Source organism: Halichoerus grypus, chromosome 10, assembly GCF_964656455.1.
Source record: "Halichoerus grypus chromosome 10, mHalGry1.hap1.1, whole genome shotgun sequence".
NCBI classification, from domain to species: Eukaryota; Metazoa; Chordata; class Mammalia; order Carnivora; family Phocidae; genus Halichoerus; species Halichoerus grypus.
Window position 1 is genome coordinate 134,780,025 of NC_135721.1, and position 18,723 is coordinate 134,798,747.

An 18,723-nucleotide genomic window follows, 5' to 3' on the forward strand; every position below is an offset into this window, starting at 1 on the left:
GTCTTACTTTCCCTCCGGGGCGCAGGCAGGGCAGAGCCCAGATGTGCTCAGACCTCCGAAACCACCCAGCCTTGATCCCTTATTTTTATGTTACAGTTACGGAACCTTGAAAATGTGTTTTCAGCAGTTTACCCCATACCGAGAATTTCAGGAGAGAAAGGTCAAGAATTGATGACTTAGATTTATTAGTAGCCCCATTAGGCAGACCTCAGAATTCTAATAATGGGTCTTTGCCAGACAAATCAGTGTCACGTTCCTAAAAGGAAGAGAGTGACAGCTGGGTGATTTCACAGAATTAACCAGGTATTGGGAGGAAGGTTAAGCAAGGGTTCCATTATGATAAATTAGAGTGATTTTTTGTTTGTTTGTTTGTTTCCCTGGGGTCTGCGTGCCGCGAGTAGCTTTTTAAAAATTTTTCATTTGCAAGACGTGCTGCTTTGCTCTGCACGTTTTAGAAATGACGTGTATATTTTTCTCCCCAAATCTCTTGCCTTTGGCGTCCATTTTAGAAACTAGGTGTTTGTTGGAGAATTCTTTCCTTCAGTTCTAGTCCTGTCCTCCTCCTCCTTTTTCTGGACTTCCCCTCCCTGCTCTCTATACCCTCAGTAAATCTAGCAGATAAGTAGCTATGCCAGGTTGAGGAAAACACATTTATTTAACACATTTAAAGATGTGCAAGGAAAATGAAATATCAAGGTATTTTATATTGAAGATTCAAGCGTTAAGTGTCCTTGGGGATCACACTAGTTAGTCAACAGTTCGGTTTTTTTCACATTTTGCATTCAGCCAACTCGTGGCAGCTCATTGAAATGATATATTTAGAGTACTTACTGACTTAATTAAGAGGAAACCATCTAAGAAACTCACTTTTAAGGCTGAGAGTGATTTTAAATTACCCTGCTCTGGGGCGCCCCCCTGAGGCATGGGTTAATAACAACATGGTAGGAATTTGGGATCAGTTAGGTTTTTCTAGACTTGGGGATGGTTTTAATGGCGGTGAGTAAATGGAGTATCCATTTAACTTGCAGATTAGGTGTCTTTGGGTCCCAACTAAGTTTTATATCAACTTCCTTTGAAAGGTTCTTCAACAGCTATGCTTTTGGAAGCAGCTCTGGGGATCCAATTACTAAAGAAATCCTGGTACTCAGAAGGCAGAAATTACCTTTTAAGAATAAGAAGCAAAAAAATCTAACACGGCTTTAAGTTGGTCGACACCTTCAGCCATCATCTTAGTGAGAAGCACTTACTGGAACTTACTGGAACCAGTCTCCAAAGTGGGAGATTTGGCAGCATCTGGAGCTGGTCCTCTATCCATCAGCTGTCTGGCATGATCTTGCCAGAAGATAGGGACCTGGGGCCTTTGCAGTCAGTGGGACGGACCAAGGAACGCCTTGTCTAGGATCCGTCTTGCCTTGACAAGACACACTTCCTTCTCTCTGTAGACCAGGACACCCTGTGGGAGTCATCCAGTTCGCCTGGGCCAGACTGACATTTCAGAGTTGCCCTCTTCCCAGCGTGCTGACATCACCCCCAGAACTCCCAAGGTTTGGTCTAAAGCCTCACTTGGCTTCTTTCACTGCTTCCAAGTTCCCACGAAAATCAGCTGCCTTCATGGGTGACTGCTGATTTCTCACCCCAGAGAGGACCAAGGGACCCAGTGAAGCCATTCCCCCGTGACCCTCACCCCCAAGGTGTTCATGTCTTACATATGCGGAGGGCTAGTTTTCTCGAGATCTTATATCTTGGTGTTAGGTCACTGTAACCCTGGGACAAAAATAGCTATAATTAGTATGTTACAGATTAGACTCTGCGTTTCTAGCTTTGTACCACTTCCTCTAATAATACCAATTTTGGTGACACATTTCCTAGAATCCCGGGCTCGCTTCAATTGCTGAAATCCTCCAAGAGGCGATTATAGGACAGACAGACCTGTTGCTTCAAAACCTGGAAGGGTTTGGTCCCGGATCAGTTCTCTCCGCTCCCACCTTTGTCTCTCCCCCACCTTCCTGGGTCTCTCTGGATTTTCTCATTTTATGTTCAGGGAGCTATGCCTCCCTCCATTCTCCCCCGAGGCTGGTGTTTTTGTTGACGGCTGAGCACACATGGTCTTCTCTGTCTGTGGCAAAAGGCGCTTGCTTTCCTGGCCGGCTCCAGAGTCCCCACCAATTAACTGGGTGGGGGGGCGGGCGGGATTTGAGTGGGGCATCACAACTTCAGCCAAGCTGGGCATACATCAAGTACACCTGTCACTCGAGCCGGTGTCCAAAATTCAGCCCTACGGGTCACAGCTGTGGCATTATTTCAGCATGAGCAATTCAGTATTTAATGTTCCTTAGAAAAATAAATCACTCCAAGCTGCTACTGCTCACCTATTAACCCTTAGAAGATTTCAGAGAAGGAGAGGTGGGTCATCCATAGTTTGCCTGGCTTGCAGGGGTGGCTCGTCCTTCCCGGGCTTGGCTCTCCGGGAGACGGCTTCTTACTTCGTGGAGAGCAGGGGGCGCAGAAGCCGAATGCTCGGCTCTGCTCGGCTCTGCGGCAGCTACAGCCCTCCGGGGGGGAAGTTGGGCTTGCGTTTCATGTCTGTCTTTACCTGCATAGTAAAGGGCTGTGGCTTTGGTCTCTGCCCTCATCCCTGGCAAGTCATAATTTACAACTAAGTGCTGGGACGGGGTGGGGGGGGGGAAGCTCATCATTAATCAGATCTTCTCATTTTATACACATGGCCCCCAAAAGCAACACAGATTTTTAATTTGTCCTCCCAGTCGCTGGGCCCTTCTGTCACCTGGGTCTTAATAAATGAATTGGCCATCTGCAATTAATCCATGTATTGCGGATCGTTTGAAAGCTGAGTTGTCTGCCTTCTGAAAGAAATTGGCTATATTTAGGCTTTAAGGCAACCCTGCTTTGTGTTCTTTGTAAAGTCAGCGACATTCTTTCCATTTTTTCAGTGTAATTAGCACAAAAGGAGCCGTAATCTGAGAAGGTAGTAGAGACTAAGGCAACCGAGAGGCAGGAATGTTCAAGAAAGGGGCAGAGGCAGCTTTCCCAGTCCTGGGCGGCGTGCAGAGACCCCGAGACGCGGCTGTGGCTAGGGCTGAGGTCTGGAGCTCATGGAAACATCTCCTTCTCATCTGATCCCCAGACTGGTGGCAAAATGCTTGATGCTATGGCTGAATGATTTTCTCCTCCTAACTTCCAGAGGTCGGCAAAGACCTCAGGAAGCCACAGCACCAGCGGGGTTCTGCTGCTGTTGAGTGGGCTCCTGACAGGCGGGTCAGGGTCGTGCACGCTGCTGACCCCGTAACCTTGGGGAGGGGGAGTGTGGGGGGGTGCAGCCTCGGGGCTCCCAGCAAACCCTGAGTTTCACCAAATGGTGGCTGAATGGAGTTTGTAGGGCGGGGTGGGGGGCAGCCAGGAGGAGAGCCCGGGCTTCTGTGGAGCCTCAGTGGAAAGGAGGAGGCTGCCCTCCCCATCTGGGGGCCATGCTGTTTGTGCCCCCGATGGTTTGCTCCCCCTGAAAACAAAAACCCAGGGAAATAGGTGGAGCCCCACTGTAATTACACATTTTTCTATTTCAGTCTAAACGTGTGTGGGCAAACACAAAAAGATGAAAAGGTAGATCCATGTCTAGATGAAGTAGGCATGTGACTAATTATGTCACATGAATTGCTTCATTCAGGGTTTACCAACAGCAGATAGAAATGGGACCAGGGAGGGGGCTCCAGCCGGGAAGGCAGATGACACCCCAGCCTGGCGGGAATCTGGGGGGTGGGAGACAGAGGCTAGTAACTAACTGCAAGGCTATTTGAAAATGATCACCCACATTGGGTTAGTGGGTAAATAGAGTAAAACCCAAGACATAAAATTTGTATCTAGAAGCTGTTGCATTTGTATATGTGTGTACACAAAGCAGCATTTAGGGAAAGGAAATTTATTACCTGATTAATCCAGAGTGTTTAACTCTCTAAACTCTTAATTATAGGGGGCTGAATTTGAAGAATTGAATGCAACGGGGAAAGAACTAAAATCTTTAAAATCAGAGCAATTAAAGGGCCTCTTTGATCTGAGGAGGTCTTATTAGGACTTCAGCGCTCTATTGATTGCACCAACTTGCTTTTTGGTTTTTTTCCTGTTGATACTTGTTTAGTAAGAAGTCGGATCAAAATGTCATTTAAATAAGGCACCCTGTAAATGAAAATAGAAGTTAGCTGGCCCTCCCTCCACCACTCCCCATCCTGGATGAGTTTCCATCCTCAAGGCCAACTTAAAACTTCTAAGCAACGGGTTTTGCCATTACCTTAGCCCTCATGAAAAAATTTTCCCCCAAGGGGAGTTAAAGATATTTTAAGTTTAGGAAAATTAATTTTCCTGCTATAGGGCAGTAACACTTGTATAGCTTTTTTTTTTTCTCCTCAAACCCAGTTATGATCTCCAGTAAGTGGGTCCATGGGTCTGTGTTTGATGTCATTGTGCCCCTAATCCAAAGTGTTTGTCCATCTGGAATCTTAAATCAAGGCTAATGTGTGTATCATATTATTTAGGTTTAAGTTTTAAAAGGAACAGAGTAAAGCACATAGTCTCTTTTTGATTGTTTCCCCCTTTTAAGGTAGATGGTGGCTTTGTTAAAAGTCTACTCCCACCCACTCTGGGGCTCTTGGGGATGTGGTAAGGAAGGGAAGGCACTCAGGGCCCTGGAAACTGGGCCTCTAAGAGACCAGAAAACTTCCCTCATAAATGGAGCCCACTCATCAGGGTCAAGAAAGATCAGTAAAGGGGCAACAGGTCCCAGTTGCCTTCACATTGTGCACCACTGTTTCAAGTCGATGCTTGAATGGCATCTCAAAGCACTAGCTCAAGAAATTGGGTCCAAACACATGGGCCAGTGTGGTCCCACATTCCTTTTGAATCAGCTATGCTTTGAATTTGAAACAAATTGTTTTGAAATTAGTTGATGGCAATTAAATAGGGAAATTTCATATGGCATGTAGTTAATTCCTTAACTTCAAATCTTCTGAAATGAAGTTTTCCTAACTTAAACATTGTGTTTAGTTTAGAATGCAAGTTTAGAAGTACTTTGTGATTGAAGTTACTAACTAGGGAATATGACAAGAAAAAAAAAATGCCCTGGGTAATCACTGCATTAGATTTTAAGAACTTTATGGCCCCAAGTAATAGGATCTCTTTACCAGGGATATACTGGGTCTTAATTCTTGGTCTCATCATCTACATAGCACATGTTTCAGGTCACATTCATTTGCAATGATTTCAGTCATTCTACGTAAATAAAGTACAGAATGTGCTTTAAAGACCGAAAACACCATGAAAGCACTAAATACTATTAAAATCTTATAGCTGAGGTTTCTGTTTCAGTGGAAACCTATTTATTGTTTCCTAGGCTATTAAAATATTATTATATTTTCTCTGGGCTCTTTCCATGACCCCAATGGTTGAAAGGCCAAGAAGAACACCCTTGTCCAAAAACTGAATTACATCATTAAGTGTAATAATATTTTCAAGATTGCAAGCTATAGCTTGGAAGGCATTAGACAAGGCATTCTTACTCAGACAGGAAGGTGCAAAAGAGCCAAGGAACACATCCCTCCATAAATACGAAGCTTACAAGACCACACAATTCAAACCCGGACATGTGAATTCGTTGTTGTAAAATGTCGTGTTGGAAAGAACTGTTGCTAGGCCATCCCTCTGGGTAGCGTGTGACACTATCTGTTTGACCAAGCTGTATCGTTAGAGAACCTAGTATTTTAGGTGAAGGGTGTGTTATCCCAACTTGCTGGCTTTGGCATGAAGCAGGTCACCTGAGCCAGGGACCTGTGCCCTCCCTAGACATTTTATACCCAGGACATTCTGGCCCTTTGCCCTATTCTGGAGCCTGAAGTTTCCACGACTTACATCTCTCCCTGAGCCAAATAAGAGGCCCCTTCCATTAGAAAACTCTAGTTGGACTGTTCCAAGAATCATGCTAATGGATTTCTGTCCTTTCAGAGCGTAAGCCAGGTACTTAAAACGGCAGCGACCTATTAGAATAAATTACTGATTCATATGAAAAGGTCACGCATGGTGGCCTCCAAATGTGAAAGCCTTTTTTAAAAATTAAAACTTTTAAGGCCTGGGCAGGTCAAATGCTAGACCGAAAACTCTAGACGGTGTCGGCTCGCCACACCAATTAAGTAAAATCTCGTCTTTCAGTTTGTGTCGGGTGAAAACAGAAAGCCGAACAGACCACAAACGAGCTTGTGTTCCAGAGTGCTCCGTGTCATTTGCTTACCTGTAAACCCTTGATTCCACCTACTGTCATTTATTTACAAAGTAAATGCTTTGTTTGTCCATCAGTGGTCATAATGACATATAGGTGAAACTTACACTAAAACAAAACAAAATCCTCTGGAGGACGGCCTGCTAGGTTAGAAGCTGAAATGACTGAAGTCTGACCTTGCTCGATACATTTCCGGGACAATAGTCCCAGTTGCGCCTTGCCTGGAATATGTATGTGTCTGTGTGTGACCTGGGACAGCGTCACCCCTTTCAAAGTTTAGGTGTGATATTTATCCAAAAGGGGGGAGATGGTAACCCACCTCAGGATTTCCAAATAAGGAGATGGGGCATTATAGTCACTGTAGTGATGTGTAGTTACGGGCCTGAGTATCAAGGTTGTATTGGTTACTATTTACCTTGTTCCCCTTAAATACAGTGTATTTGTGTTTTGCCACATTAGAAGCAGGAAGGAAGATGCTTTTGAACAAATGGAGCATAACAGAAATTTCTGGCCTGTTCCTCCTCCTTATAAGTCTTTGCCAGTTTTTAAAAATGACAATCAGTGCATCAAATTCAACCAAGAAGTTTTTATTTCATATAGGAAGATATAAAACTTGGGCCTTGTCTTCAACTAGTTTCTAATCTAGCTGGTGAACGATGGTGAGTCATGATCTCTGCAAAGAGCCACAGAATCGTTGCTCCGAAGGCCTGGATGCCGAGGTGGCTTACGGGCCCCCTTTGGGTCGATGAGCTCACTATTTTTATCCGCTCTGGTTTAGGTAAAAAGTGTCAACCCTGGAACAGTGGTTCTTTTGAGCTCTTTTCAAAAGAAGGTGTATTTTTGTGGGGAAGAGAGGCCAGAATCCGAAGTGTGATAAAGACCTGGCTAAGTTTGTGCAGCAACGGGCCAGCGGTGGAGGTCGGAGGCCCCGGGTGAGGTAGCCGCTGCAGGTTATGAGGGTCTGGCCAGCGGCTTCTGCTTCCTGTTCTTCATTCCAAGTGTTCTTTAGTGACTTTGAATTGCCCTCTGTTGTCTTTCAGATCCATAGAAAAGAGGCCTTGTAGAACAGGGATAGAAGTGTACCTGATGCGGCCAGGAAAAATAGTATGTGACATCTCCGTCTGTCACACCTTTTCTTACTTTTGGGAAAGGGGATTTCAGTCCTTCTGTTGAATGGTTACCAGTATCTGTTTTCAAAGAAGACTTAGAACTGTACACGACAGTTTGCTCCAGGCCTGTCAAAGTATCAATCACCTCATACCCCTAGGTATGTTAGGTGTGTTTCCACTTACAGGTAGGCTTCCTTCTCTCTTTTCCCCTAGGCATCGGAAGTTTGCCCGACTGTTGAGAAGTCAAATAAGGTCAAAGGTGGGAGAGAGTTCATGACTACTTTGACCACCTGGGTTTACTGGCAGGTAGGCCTGCCACCCACCAAAGGCAGTCGCCATGTCTTAGCCTGATCACCTGGGCTACTACTCTGGCTCACCTGGGCACAAGGTGGGCCGCATGGACCACATGTATTGAATGAATGAATGAATGAACTGCACCCAAGCGGACACCCGTGGGGCAGCAAGTGGCTCATCCAGGGTCCCAGGAAGAGTGAGCCGCTGCGGTGTTTGAGAACTTTAGCGTCACTACTCTCAACCCAGTGCGCTCTACCACGTCCTAGTGTGGGGACACTTTTATAATAGAGTTATTAAACAACTCTCAAACAAATTCGTGTTCAATAAACTACTTCTCCTTCTGTTCCAGAGGCCCCCGCGGTGCCCAGGCCGGGCCACGGATAACCAGGACACCCGGGCCCGGCACCTCTCCCGCCTGGGAAGACGCCGCGCGCAGCGACTCCGCAGCCTCGGCCACCGCGGCTTGGCTCTCGCGTCGCCGGCGCGCTGCCTGCCTCCAGCTTCTTGTCGCAATGCTCGCTTTGCGCTCACGTAGCGCCTCTCACCACAAGATCTGAAACCCTTTCCAGGCGTCGCGATTAATTAGTCTTGCCGACACCTACCTCCACGAGCACGCGCCGCCGGGGAAGGGAGGGGTGGGTGGCGGTCCCCGCGTGCGCTAACCGGGAAGCTGGAGGTAAGGAGGCGCGCGGCCGGGGTAAGCGCCGCCGTCGCACACTTTGCACGCCGCCCAGGGCTACACCACTCGCCGAAAATTGGGAGGCAGGTCTAGGAGGCGGGGTCCGGCGCCCACCGCCTTGGGCGCCCCCGCGCCCGGCGCCGCTGCGCCCCCCGCGCCCCCTACCCACTCCCGCACCACCCGCACCATGGCCCGCACCCCCTGGGTGCGCAGCGGCCCGTTTGGGTGCGTCCTCGGCGGGCCGATTTTTCGGCTTCCCCTTCGGTTTATAGGGGCCGCCGCTGTGGGTCCGTCCTCTGAAGAGGCTGGGGCGTCATCGGGCTGGTTAGGAGCGCCGTCTTCGGCGGGGACACTCAGTCGCGTCGGCACCGCGGAGCGGGCTGCGTCAGGTGGCTGGCCCGGCGCGGCGCTCGCTCCCTCGCTCGCTGGCTCTCCGGCTCGGGGCTGCGGCGCCGGCTGGAGCGAACCCCTGTCCCGGCGCGGGGCGGCGGCGGCGGCGGGCGGCCCGCAGGCAGGCAGGCAGGCACTGCCTTGCGTGTGAGTGCACCTCACTCACATGTAAGTCCGGGTGCACCGTGGCCTCCCGCGGAAGTGCGAGTCGCCCGGCGCGGGCAAGAGCCACCGGGGCCGGGACAGGGCAGGGGCGCCCCGGTGCTGCCGCCCTGCCCCGTGCCTCCCGGGCACCCCCCAATTCTCTCTTTTCTCTTTTCTCCTCTCCATTGGCGTGCCCAAGAGCCAAACCGAGGAGCGCCTGAGGGTAACAGCAAACTCGTGCCATCGCGCCTCTGCACTTTTCTTTTTTGAGTTGTTTGACATTTCTCGGTGCTTTTTGGTTTCTCGCTGTTGTTGGGTGCTTTTTGGTTTGTTCTCACCCCTTTTTTCGTTTGCTCATCCTTTTTGGCGCTAACTCTTAGGCAGCCAGCCCAGCAGCCCGAAGCCTGGGCAGCCGCGCTCCGCGGCCCCGGGGCAGCGCAGCGGGGATCGCAGCCGACTCCCCCCCCGACACGGGGCGCACGGGGTCCGGCCAGGCCGAGGCCGGGGGCAAGCAGGGCGCCCGGGCCAGGCGAGAGCCGGGCACCCCGAAGTGGCCGAGCCACCATGCTGAAGATGGCCATGAAGATCAAAGCCCGAGCGGCGGAGAGCGAGAAGAAGACGGCGGCGGCTGCGGCCGAGGTGGCTGCCGAAGCTGCGGCGGCGGCTGCAGCGCTGGCCGAGCCGAGAGAGCCGCTCGCGCCACGGAAGAGCGGGGACGCCGAGAAGACCCCGAAGACGGCGCGGGAGGCGCCCCCCGAGAAGTTCCTGACCGAAAAGGAGCGGAGGAAGATGGAGAAGAAGCTGCTGGAGCAGAGAAGAAAAGAGGAGAAGAAGAAGGAGAAGGAGAGGAAGAAGTTGGAGAAGATGCAGAAGAAGAAGAAGAAGGCGCCCGAAGCCCGGGAGGAGGAGGCCCGGGAGGAGGAGGCCCGAGGCCCGGAGGCCGCCGCCGCTGCCGCCGCCGCCGCCGACGAGGGCGCCGCGGAGGGCGCCGGCGGGGGCGGCGAGGGCGCCGGCGGCGGGGGCACGAGTAGGGCCTGGGCCGCGTGGGACACGGACTCGGGCGATGAGGACGACGCCTACTACACGGCGCCGCGCGTGGGGGGCGTCGTGTGGCGGCCCGGGCCGCTGAAGGCTGGCGCGCTGAGCGCCCACCTGCCGCTCGTGGTCTTCCTGGTCTTCTCGGTCCGCAGCCCCTCGTGGGTGCTCAACTTCCTGCTGCAGAAGCGCACGGAGCAGGGCCGCGGCTGCGGCTTCGTGTTCGGGGCGACCTGCTGCTTCCGAGTGTTCCTGGGCTGCGCCTTCTTCTCCTACTTGGGCGGCCGCGCCAAGCGCAGAGGCCGCGGGCGCTCCGGGGCCAGCGGTGCCTTCGGCTCGGGCCATGGCGCCCGGCGCCGGGGGCGCGACGAGCGGCTCATCTAGTCAGACCCCCGCCCCCCGCCCCCCGCCACCGCCACCACCACCAGACACCACCATCGCTGTGTAGTGTGGATTTTTATTGAGTATTTGTGTGTGTGTTTGGACACATTTTCCTTTTCGGTTGCTCTGTCCTTTGGTTCGTGCTCGCCTCGCTTTTTCCACACTCTCCCTGCTCTCTGGCTCTCTCTGTGTCTCTCTCTTCTTTTCGAAAATTTTCCGAAGTCCGGGCTCGGGCTCGCGCTCCCTCCCCTTCCGCCCACCCCGGCCCCTCGGCGGCGCCCGCGGGAGGAGGGGGGGGGCTCGGCCTCGGGGGCCGCAGGGCTACGCGGCCCGGGGGGTGGAGCGTTGGCGTCGTGCGAGGGGTCGTCACTGGCTCGGGGCCGCCCCCTCTCCCCCCGCGGCCGGGCCCGAGTGGGGCCCGAGTCAGGGGGGCGAGGGGGCGGCTCCCCGTCCCGTCCCGGGCCGGGCGCGGGCGGAGGGACCCCCCCTTCCCGGGCACCCGGGGGGGCGCCTCCCTCCGCCAGCTCCCGCCCTCCCCGCCGCCGCGGCCGCTGCCGCGGCTGCTCCTCATCCCTCCTCCTCCTCCTCCTCCTCCTTCCACCCCCCTCGCCGCCGCCGCCTCCTCCTCCCCCCGCCTCCCCCCGCCCGCTGCAAAGCTTTGGGTCGGGGCGGCGGCGGGCCCGGGCCGAGGCAATAAGAGCGGCGGCGGCGGCAGCGGCGGCAGCAGCTCCCGCAGCTCCTGCTCTGGTCCGCCTCGGCCCGGCGGCGGCCATCAGCCCCCTCGGCCTCGGCTCGAGGGGCGGGGAGCTACGCGCTCCCCTCGGTCCGACCGCCAACCTCCCTTCCCCGCGCGCCTCGCGGCCCGCAGTCCGCCCCGCGCGCTCCTCCCGGAGGAGCCGAGCCCGCGCCCGGCTCGCCCGCCCGGCGCTGCCCCGGCCCGCCCGGCCCGCGTGAGGCCGCCCGCGCCCGGCCCCGCCGCCGCCGCCGCCGCCGCAGCCCGGCCGCGCCCCGCCGCCGCCGCCGCCATGGGCTGCCTCGGAAACAGTAAGACCGAGGACCAGCGCAACGAGGAGAAGGCGCAGCGCGAGGCCAACAAAAAGATCGAGAAGCAGCTGCAGAAGGACAAGCAGGTCTACCGGGCCACGCACCGCCTGCTGCTGCTGGGTAAGGGCGGGGCGGGGGGCGCCGGCCCCGGCCCGGCTCGGGGGCCCCTCGGGGCGCCCCGCAGGCCGCGCGCGCCGAGCCCGCCCCCCGCCCCGGGCGCGCGCTCCCGAGCCCGTCGCCCGCTCGCGGGCTCTGTCTCTGGGGGGCGAGGCCGGAAGGGGGACCCCGGGGCGCAGATTCGGCCGGGCGGGGGCTCAAAATGGGGCGGGGGGCCGTGGCGGCGCGGGCGTGGGGCCCCCTCCCCTGGCCCGCCCGCTCTCTGTCTCTCTCTCTCTCTTTCTCGCCCTCCCCCTTGCTCTTTTTTCTCTCTCTGTTTTCCGCGAGGCCTACACGACGCCAGGGGTTTGGGTGCATGTTGGGGAGGGGGAGGGGGAGCCCCACAGGGCTCGGGAGACTGCGACAAAAAGAGGGTTTCGGGGACAGGAAATGGGGTGGCGGGCAGAGGGAGGGGGACCCGCCTCCGTGGGGTGTGTGATTTGTTGGGAGAGGGAGAAGAAAGAGGGGCCGGAGAGGAGGGGGTGACGCGGGGCGGGGGGGGCGCCGCTGTGGCGGAGGGGACCTCGCCAAGGGGAGGCTTTGGCGGGGGAAGTGGCCGAGGAGAGTGGGGGGGGACGGGTGACATCAGCCCCTCGGAAGGGATCGGAGTGGTAAAGGTGGTGCAGTGAGGGGGAGGGGGCGCGGGCGAGTCGTGGCGCCGGAGTGGGGGGGGGCGGGGAGGAGGGAGCGCGGCCGCCGCTGGGCGCGACTCGGTGCGTTTCGGGCAGGACACACAGTGTGTGCGCGGAGCAGACGTGTCCCGGGCCGGGTCGGGCCGTGGAAGGAAGACAAGGAGAATCAAATAAAATAAAACCAAAAAAAAAAAAAAAAAATGGAGTTAGTACGCTAAATGCCCAGTGAAGCCAAATGACACGTCATTTTTACAGTATGACCTTTTTATCCCCTTCCAGACATGCAGGCTTTTTGAAAAGCAAGAGAATTAATTGTAGCACCCCCCACCACCACCACCAAACCATTAACACACACACACACACATTTTCCTGTTAGTCGGCCACATTGAGAGTGCTTTGTGAAAGAAAAAAAAAAAAAAGACATTCACAAATCAGAACTGGAAAATGACATTTGTCTGTAAATGGCTTCTTGGTCTGGAAATGGCGTGTTTTTTTTTTTTTTGTCCTTTTCAAGGTGGGAGGGGGCATTGAGAGCGCTTTAAGGAGAAGACTTTTTTTCCAGGTGGAAGGAGATGAAAAGACGTTAATTAGTTGTTTGTCAAGTGACATTTGGTTGTTTGGTTTTGGGTTTTCTCTTGATTGCGGTTTTTCCTCTTTGGCCAAAAAAAAGGCGGGGGGATTGTTAACTATAAGGAGATGGCCTTTCCTCCTTTTTTCTTAAGGGGAGGGGGAGGGCCAAAATAAAACATAAGCATAAAAGAAATTGAAATGACCAGAAGAATTACACAAGCATTAATTAGTATGGAAGTTTTCCACTTCCTCAGTAATTTGGCTGTCTGAGTTAATTTGTGAATTTGCTAGGTTAAAACCTAGTTCATGGTCACATTTGAACAAAACAGCTTGATTATAAAGAATAAAAATGTAAAAGGCTGAATTTTCTTTGTGGTGGTGTTTGGTTTGCTTTTTTTTGGATGGGTCACCTCTTTGTTCTCCTGGGTCCAGATTTATATAAAGCAGAAAATTATTAATTAAGTGGAAATAAGTCTGGTGTTTATGCATTTGCAATTTCAGTAATTAAATGATACATATGTTGAAGTCTTACCTAAAACTTCTCAAGGTAGAATTATGCTGTGTGAATTATTAATATGCATATAACTTGATTTCAAAGTATAACCCTGGAAAAGTCTAGAATCTTTCCTAGGAGTGCCATCTTGCTACCTGAATACTAATTTGTAACAAATGTGATACTAAGGGTGCCTTAAATTTCTAACACCTTTGCTCAGTGATCACAAAGTCTCTGCTTAATTTGAGACTGTTACTCTGAACACACCTTGCATCCCTGTGGGCTTATTTTCCCCAGGTGTCCTAGTCTGTATGGCTACCATTTTATCATGATTTTATTGATAGCCTCTGGCATGGGGGGTCTGCAGCCCAACTCAGTGCCACACATTTTGCATTTTTAAATGGTGGCTCTCACCAAATAATGCCCCCCCGAAGAGGAAACCTAATGATACCCAAAATCCTCTTTTTTAAGTGCATCTTAATTTAATGACATAAAATTGAGTAAATTACAGCGCCACAAAAGATCTTGCAGTAATTTTTCAGCCCAATTCTCTAATGTCATAAATGTGGAAACTGAGGCACAGATCTGTTTGTGTCTGTGAGAGAGGTGTTACACATGTTAACACTTCTGACAAAAGAATTTGGAGATTCTGATTAATGTCATGTATTCTCTGCATGGAATCTTAATAGCGCCTTTAGTATTTTAACTTATTAGAGTTGGGCTCATTAAGATAGTGTTTGCTTTGAAATCAATGTTTCTGTGGAAACTAATTTTAACTTTTACAGATATTGATTACAGCCTTGTGAAAAGGCAAGAGAAGGAGGAATGCTTTGCTCTCTGGGCAGTAAAACAAAAGCAATTAATAAAATTAAAAGTGAAAAAAAGGTAAAAAAACAGGTTTGTGTGGGAGGAGGGCAAAAAATTTTTCACACAAAGAGTATTTGTTGAAGTGAGTGTACATTTGCAAAAAAGAAAATGAAAAAATAGCAGTCCTCCTTCTAACTGGGTGGAAATGTGCTTTTTCCATAAAATATATGTTTACAAATGAAAGGTGATTTAAAATGGAGGCATGTGTGTTCCTTCTTACTTTGAGAAGGGCTTGAGGAATCTGAAAATTCAGTAGCTCCCAGGAATATTTTTTCTCATGATTAAAGTCGTGTCCTTTTAATACTTTTTACAGTTGTTGCTGCATGTGATTATGGTTGTTCTCAAGCACTACATTTGATATTAAAATGTGTTTTTCGAGAATATGACATACAATTGATGGGCTCCCATTCCCCCCTCCCCCAACATGGTGGTTGTATCCAGAGAGAATTTATCTTTAAGAAAATACCCTTCGCGGGAAAAGAGGACACATGTAACCTTGCAGGTTAGGGTTGATTTTTGAGTAGCCCAAGGGGAGAGAAGGCTGCCCGTACAGCAGCTGCATTGTGAGAATTTGCGGGAGGGAAATGCTGCGTCAGTCCGCCAGCTGAAGGAGACTGCGGTGTCTGGGCATTGTTTGTGAATCCTGGGTGTTTTAACCATGAAACCTCCGACAAACAGTGAATTCTGTGGCTCTCTACATTTATGTGTGCGTTTCACCAGTGAATGCTCCTATTTCAAGGATTCAGTTTCAGTTTTAACTTCAATTTTCTAACCCCCTCAAATGACAAAATTGCGTCATTCCTCCTCTTTGCCCCTTGGCTTCTCCACCCCACAAATTTTAAAACAACCCAAAGGGGGAAAAAATTCCTGAAAACAGCAAACCCTTTAATTCTCGTTATTGTGACGGTGAATACTGCAGGTAGACGGAGCTGGACATGTGTTTCATTTTCTCTGCGTCGAAATGTCAAGGAAAATTGCAAGTCTGTTATTTTGTTTTGTTTTTTGCGTGCTGCTTCTATGGAAAAGACAGAAGTCCTCTTCCCTGCCCAAAGTGTGTAAAATGCCTCCTTCATAACCTGAGACTTACTTTCATTTTCTAGGTGCCGGAGAATCTGGTAAAAGCACCATTGTGAAGCAGATGAGGATCCTGCATGTTAATGGGTTTAATGGAGAGTAAGTGTCAACTCTGTGCAAGGGCACAGGAAGATTAACACGTTTTATACTAACCTTTAGGAAGTTTAGGTAGATTTTGGGGGCTGGGCAGCCAATTTCCACTTAATTTTTTCAGCCTGCATATTAGAAAATCCAGGGAAGAGCTCTTTGGGGATTTTTCCCCCCTCCCTCCTTTTAATCTTTGGTGCAGCAATGAATAATAATAGTAATAATAAAGCACCAGTGTTCTTATAAAAATGCCCCCCCCCCGAAAATAGCACTTTTACAGATAAAAGTGGCCCCATGACAGGTCTGCCGCAGACCTGCCCACAGATTGTGGTGCAGTGGGTCTTTAACATGGCTGACACCTGCCGTGGCCACCCCCTTTGCGGGCAACCTGACCACTGCAGAGAAGCCCCCCCCTCCCCCCCCCGCACCCCAGCAGACGTCAGCGCAATGCACCAGCACAGGGTGTTTTAAACTATTAGGGAAAAACAGTTCCGATAATGTTCTCATGTAAAACAAAGTTGGAAAGAGGCAGCAGCCCCTGTTAATAATTCCTCATTCCCTCACCACCCCCCCTTTGGAATTAATATTATGGGCAAATCACTGTTTCCCTTTCTAAAAATCAATAATCTTGCCTAAAGAAAGAAAAAGACATTTAAGTGATGGAGACTGGGAGTTAGGTACTTCCGGCCGGGTCAAGGGGCATTTTTGCCTTTGAAAAGTCCTTGCAGGCATCTTGGTTTAGGACAAGGTGACAATACCGCATTGAGAATAAAGATTAAAAGAGAGTGCGTGTGTATTAGGGATGGAAGAGAAATGCGGGGTCCTGCTTGCCATGAAGAATGCAAACAGAGGGGAGCATTCAGTATAATCAGGGCATTTGCTTTTCTAACCCCAGACTCCAAATGCCCCCCCCCCCCCGCCTTGTGAAACAGAAAACACTAAATCTACCAGCCCTCTGCTTTCACTGGGGTGACAGCTATTCACCACACCGGATTGCAAACACCTGAAGGCACTAGGTTGCAATTACTAGCTGGTTAGCAGTCGCGTTCCCTTCCCTAAACCTGGATTCAGTTGAAAACTTGTCTCTCCCTTGCATCCCATTTAGTTTCAAAGGGGGACATTGAGTCAAGGCCGCATAGTTTCAGTTATGCACCAAAACCCCACAAAAAAAAAACAATAAAAAGCCACTTACAGACGCCTACTATGCACCAAGCACTGGGGCACAAAGATGAATTTTACCACCTTTCAGAGGTAAAAGGACTGCCCTTGAAGGCAGCTCTTTATGGAACATTCTAGAATTTCTTCATTCAGATAATCGGGGCTGAGGATGATGTCACGCATACAAATGGGTGTTTTAGTTTAAGATGCTCTCTATGCTTTAAGCACGAATCTAGGAGGATGGGCTATTTTACCAATTTTATGAGTGACTCAGTGAGTTACCAATACGCACATACATGCGGCTAATTAAATACTCACTTTCACTTGTCACAAAGCAATTCTGAAATTCTTAATTCCTGACACACCCTTCAAAAAGCCCTATTCCCAGAGATTGTCAGCGGTTGATAAACAAAAAGCCAGAAACCGACTTTTAACTATGTGAATTTGTAATTTAAAGAAAAATCTTGTATAATTATTTCCCCCGTAACTTGCCGGGGAGTGCTTCTTCATGAGGCTAGTTAAGCAAAAATAATTTGACCACGTACCCTCTAGATAAATATTTTGATTAAAACTGGACATGGCTAGCGTTTTTAAAAGGATGCAGCCGCCGCTGTTTACCTTAGCTCGAGTCCAGCAGAAGGTAGGACATCCTTGCAATAATTTACTTAAGGCTTTATCACTCTCCAGGCTGCCCTACAATTTTTTAATTTTTAGAGAAAGGATTCTCCTCCCTTGGCGAGCCAGTCTGTAATGCACACGAGGCATTTAAACCAGAACTTCTCTTTTCTATTTTCTTTTTAAAAAGAGGAAGCGACATTCCCAGTTTGCCTGCCTTGTAGAGGAAGCCATAGGTAATCTCTCAGGATGTTAAATTTAGCCTGTGGAAGTGACATACAGGGGAATTCTTCGTGTGAGTCTAGAAACCTTATTTTTGTCTCCTTCAAGTGAGCCTCCTTTTTTCTTTCTCCTCAGTGCGGTATTGCAACAAAAGCGGTTGCCTTCTTCACTAGGAATTCCCTATGAAATAATGGTGACATCCATCCACTAAAGGGTGTTTTGCGTGGTGCAGGGCCTTTTCCTCCTCGCTCCCGTAAATGTGCGCTTTGTTAGGGCTGGGCTGAGCTATTAAATTTGCCTTAACTATCTGCAGACTGCCGTGCCAATTACAGTTTTAGGGTAAGGTGTAATATTAATCTGACCTTGAGAAATACAGAGGTCAAGTGTGGATTTTCCTAACTCAAAAGCTAACTCTTCCTTACAATTAGTATCAGGGGAAAAAAAGGTGCCATTAACATTGGTTGAGCTAATAAGCTAATCAATTACAAAACCATGTAGAACGCTTAGCCATCCTGCCCTTCCCACTTCCAAGGAGGAATTCCTACCATTTATGAAGATTGGTTTTTGAGTCGGGTTTGTTTTTGTTTTTCTTTTTTTTTCTTTTTTTCTTTTGCTGCCTCACGGTGCAGACACACAGTTTTAATTGATGACAATTTATCGGGAACAGTTAATATAAATAAAAACACTTCATAGGTAGTTCCCCCAACTATAAGAAGGGAGAAAATTGATACTGCACCAGGAAATCATGGGCAAAAATCACCCATGTCTGGGCCTTTGTATGTTCGGATACAACATGGTAAAGATCTGGGAGAATTAAGGAGCCTGAAGTGCTGCTATATTCTCAAAAGAATTGTGAGATAAATCACGGCTTTATCTCCCTGATGCATGTACATTTAGTGAAAGCACAAGAAAATAATTATCCGTCCCTTCTGTATACCCGACCAGAGAGTCTCCAGAGGGCTCGGCTAATTCGGTGGTGGAGGTGTGGCGTTCCTCCCTCCACGGCCCACAGTCTCAGTAGACCTTCCAGCTTAGCCAGAAAGGCGACTGGGACTGAATGGGAGGATGGCGGCCATTGTTGAGGAATGTAGAGAGGCTGTGTGGGGTTTGGGGAAATTGCGGTGCCTTGCAGATTAGGTGAGCTTTCAATCTCTCTTTAAAAGGGGCGGCGAAGAGGACCCGCAGTCTGCAAGGAGCAACAGCGATGGGTAGGCACATTCCAAACCAGAAAAACTTTGTAACAAACAAACAAACATGAAGATCATTCTGGGAAACTGAGGGCTGAGCCCCCGGGGAGGAAACACAACTCATTTCAGGGCCATCAGCCATCTCGGTATATACGTTTTCACGCGACACCTAAACAGTCTTTGACATTTCAGAGCCAGTGAAGTGCAAAACATAATTTTGGGGGGGCCATTCTTTAAATATAATTAAATCCAGCTGGGGGAAAAGTTACAGATTTCAGCGTTAGACGATCAGTTTAAGATTTTGAGAAT

General features: G+C 50.1%; 1 protein-coding gene across 9 annotated transcripts in view; it reads left to right on the forward strand.

The window, feature by feature from the left end:
• Positions 1-18,723, forward strand: part of GNAS (GNAS complex locus) — a 53,727-nt gene that overhangs the window by 23,642 nt on the left and 11,362 nt on the right. For 2 of the 9 annotated variants that reach the window (XM_078057329.1, XM_078057331.1), the window contains 2 exons: positions 15,172-15,244; positions 18,391-18,435. In XM_078057329.1, the coding sequence (XP_077913455.1) occupies positions 15,172-15,244; positions 18,391-18,435 (118 nt within the window). Of the gene's footprint in view, positions 1-8,763; positions 8,918-11,277; positions 11,474-15,171; positions 15,245-18,390; positions 18,436-18,723 lie in introns of those variants that run through there. The other 7 variants (XM_078057335.1, XM_036094442.2, XM_078057333.1 and 4 more) reach the window with 7 other exon arrangements.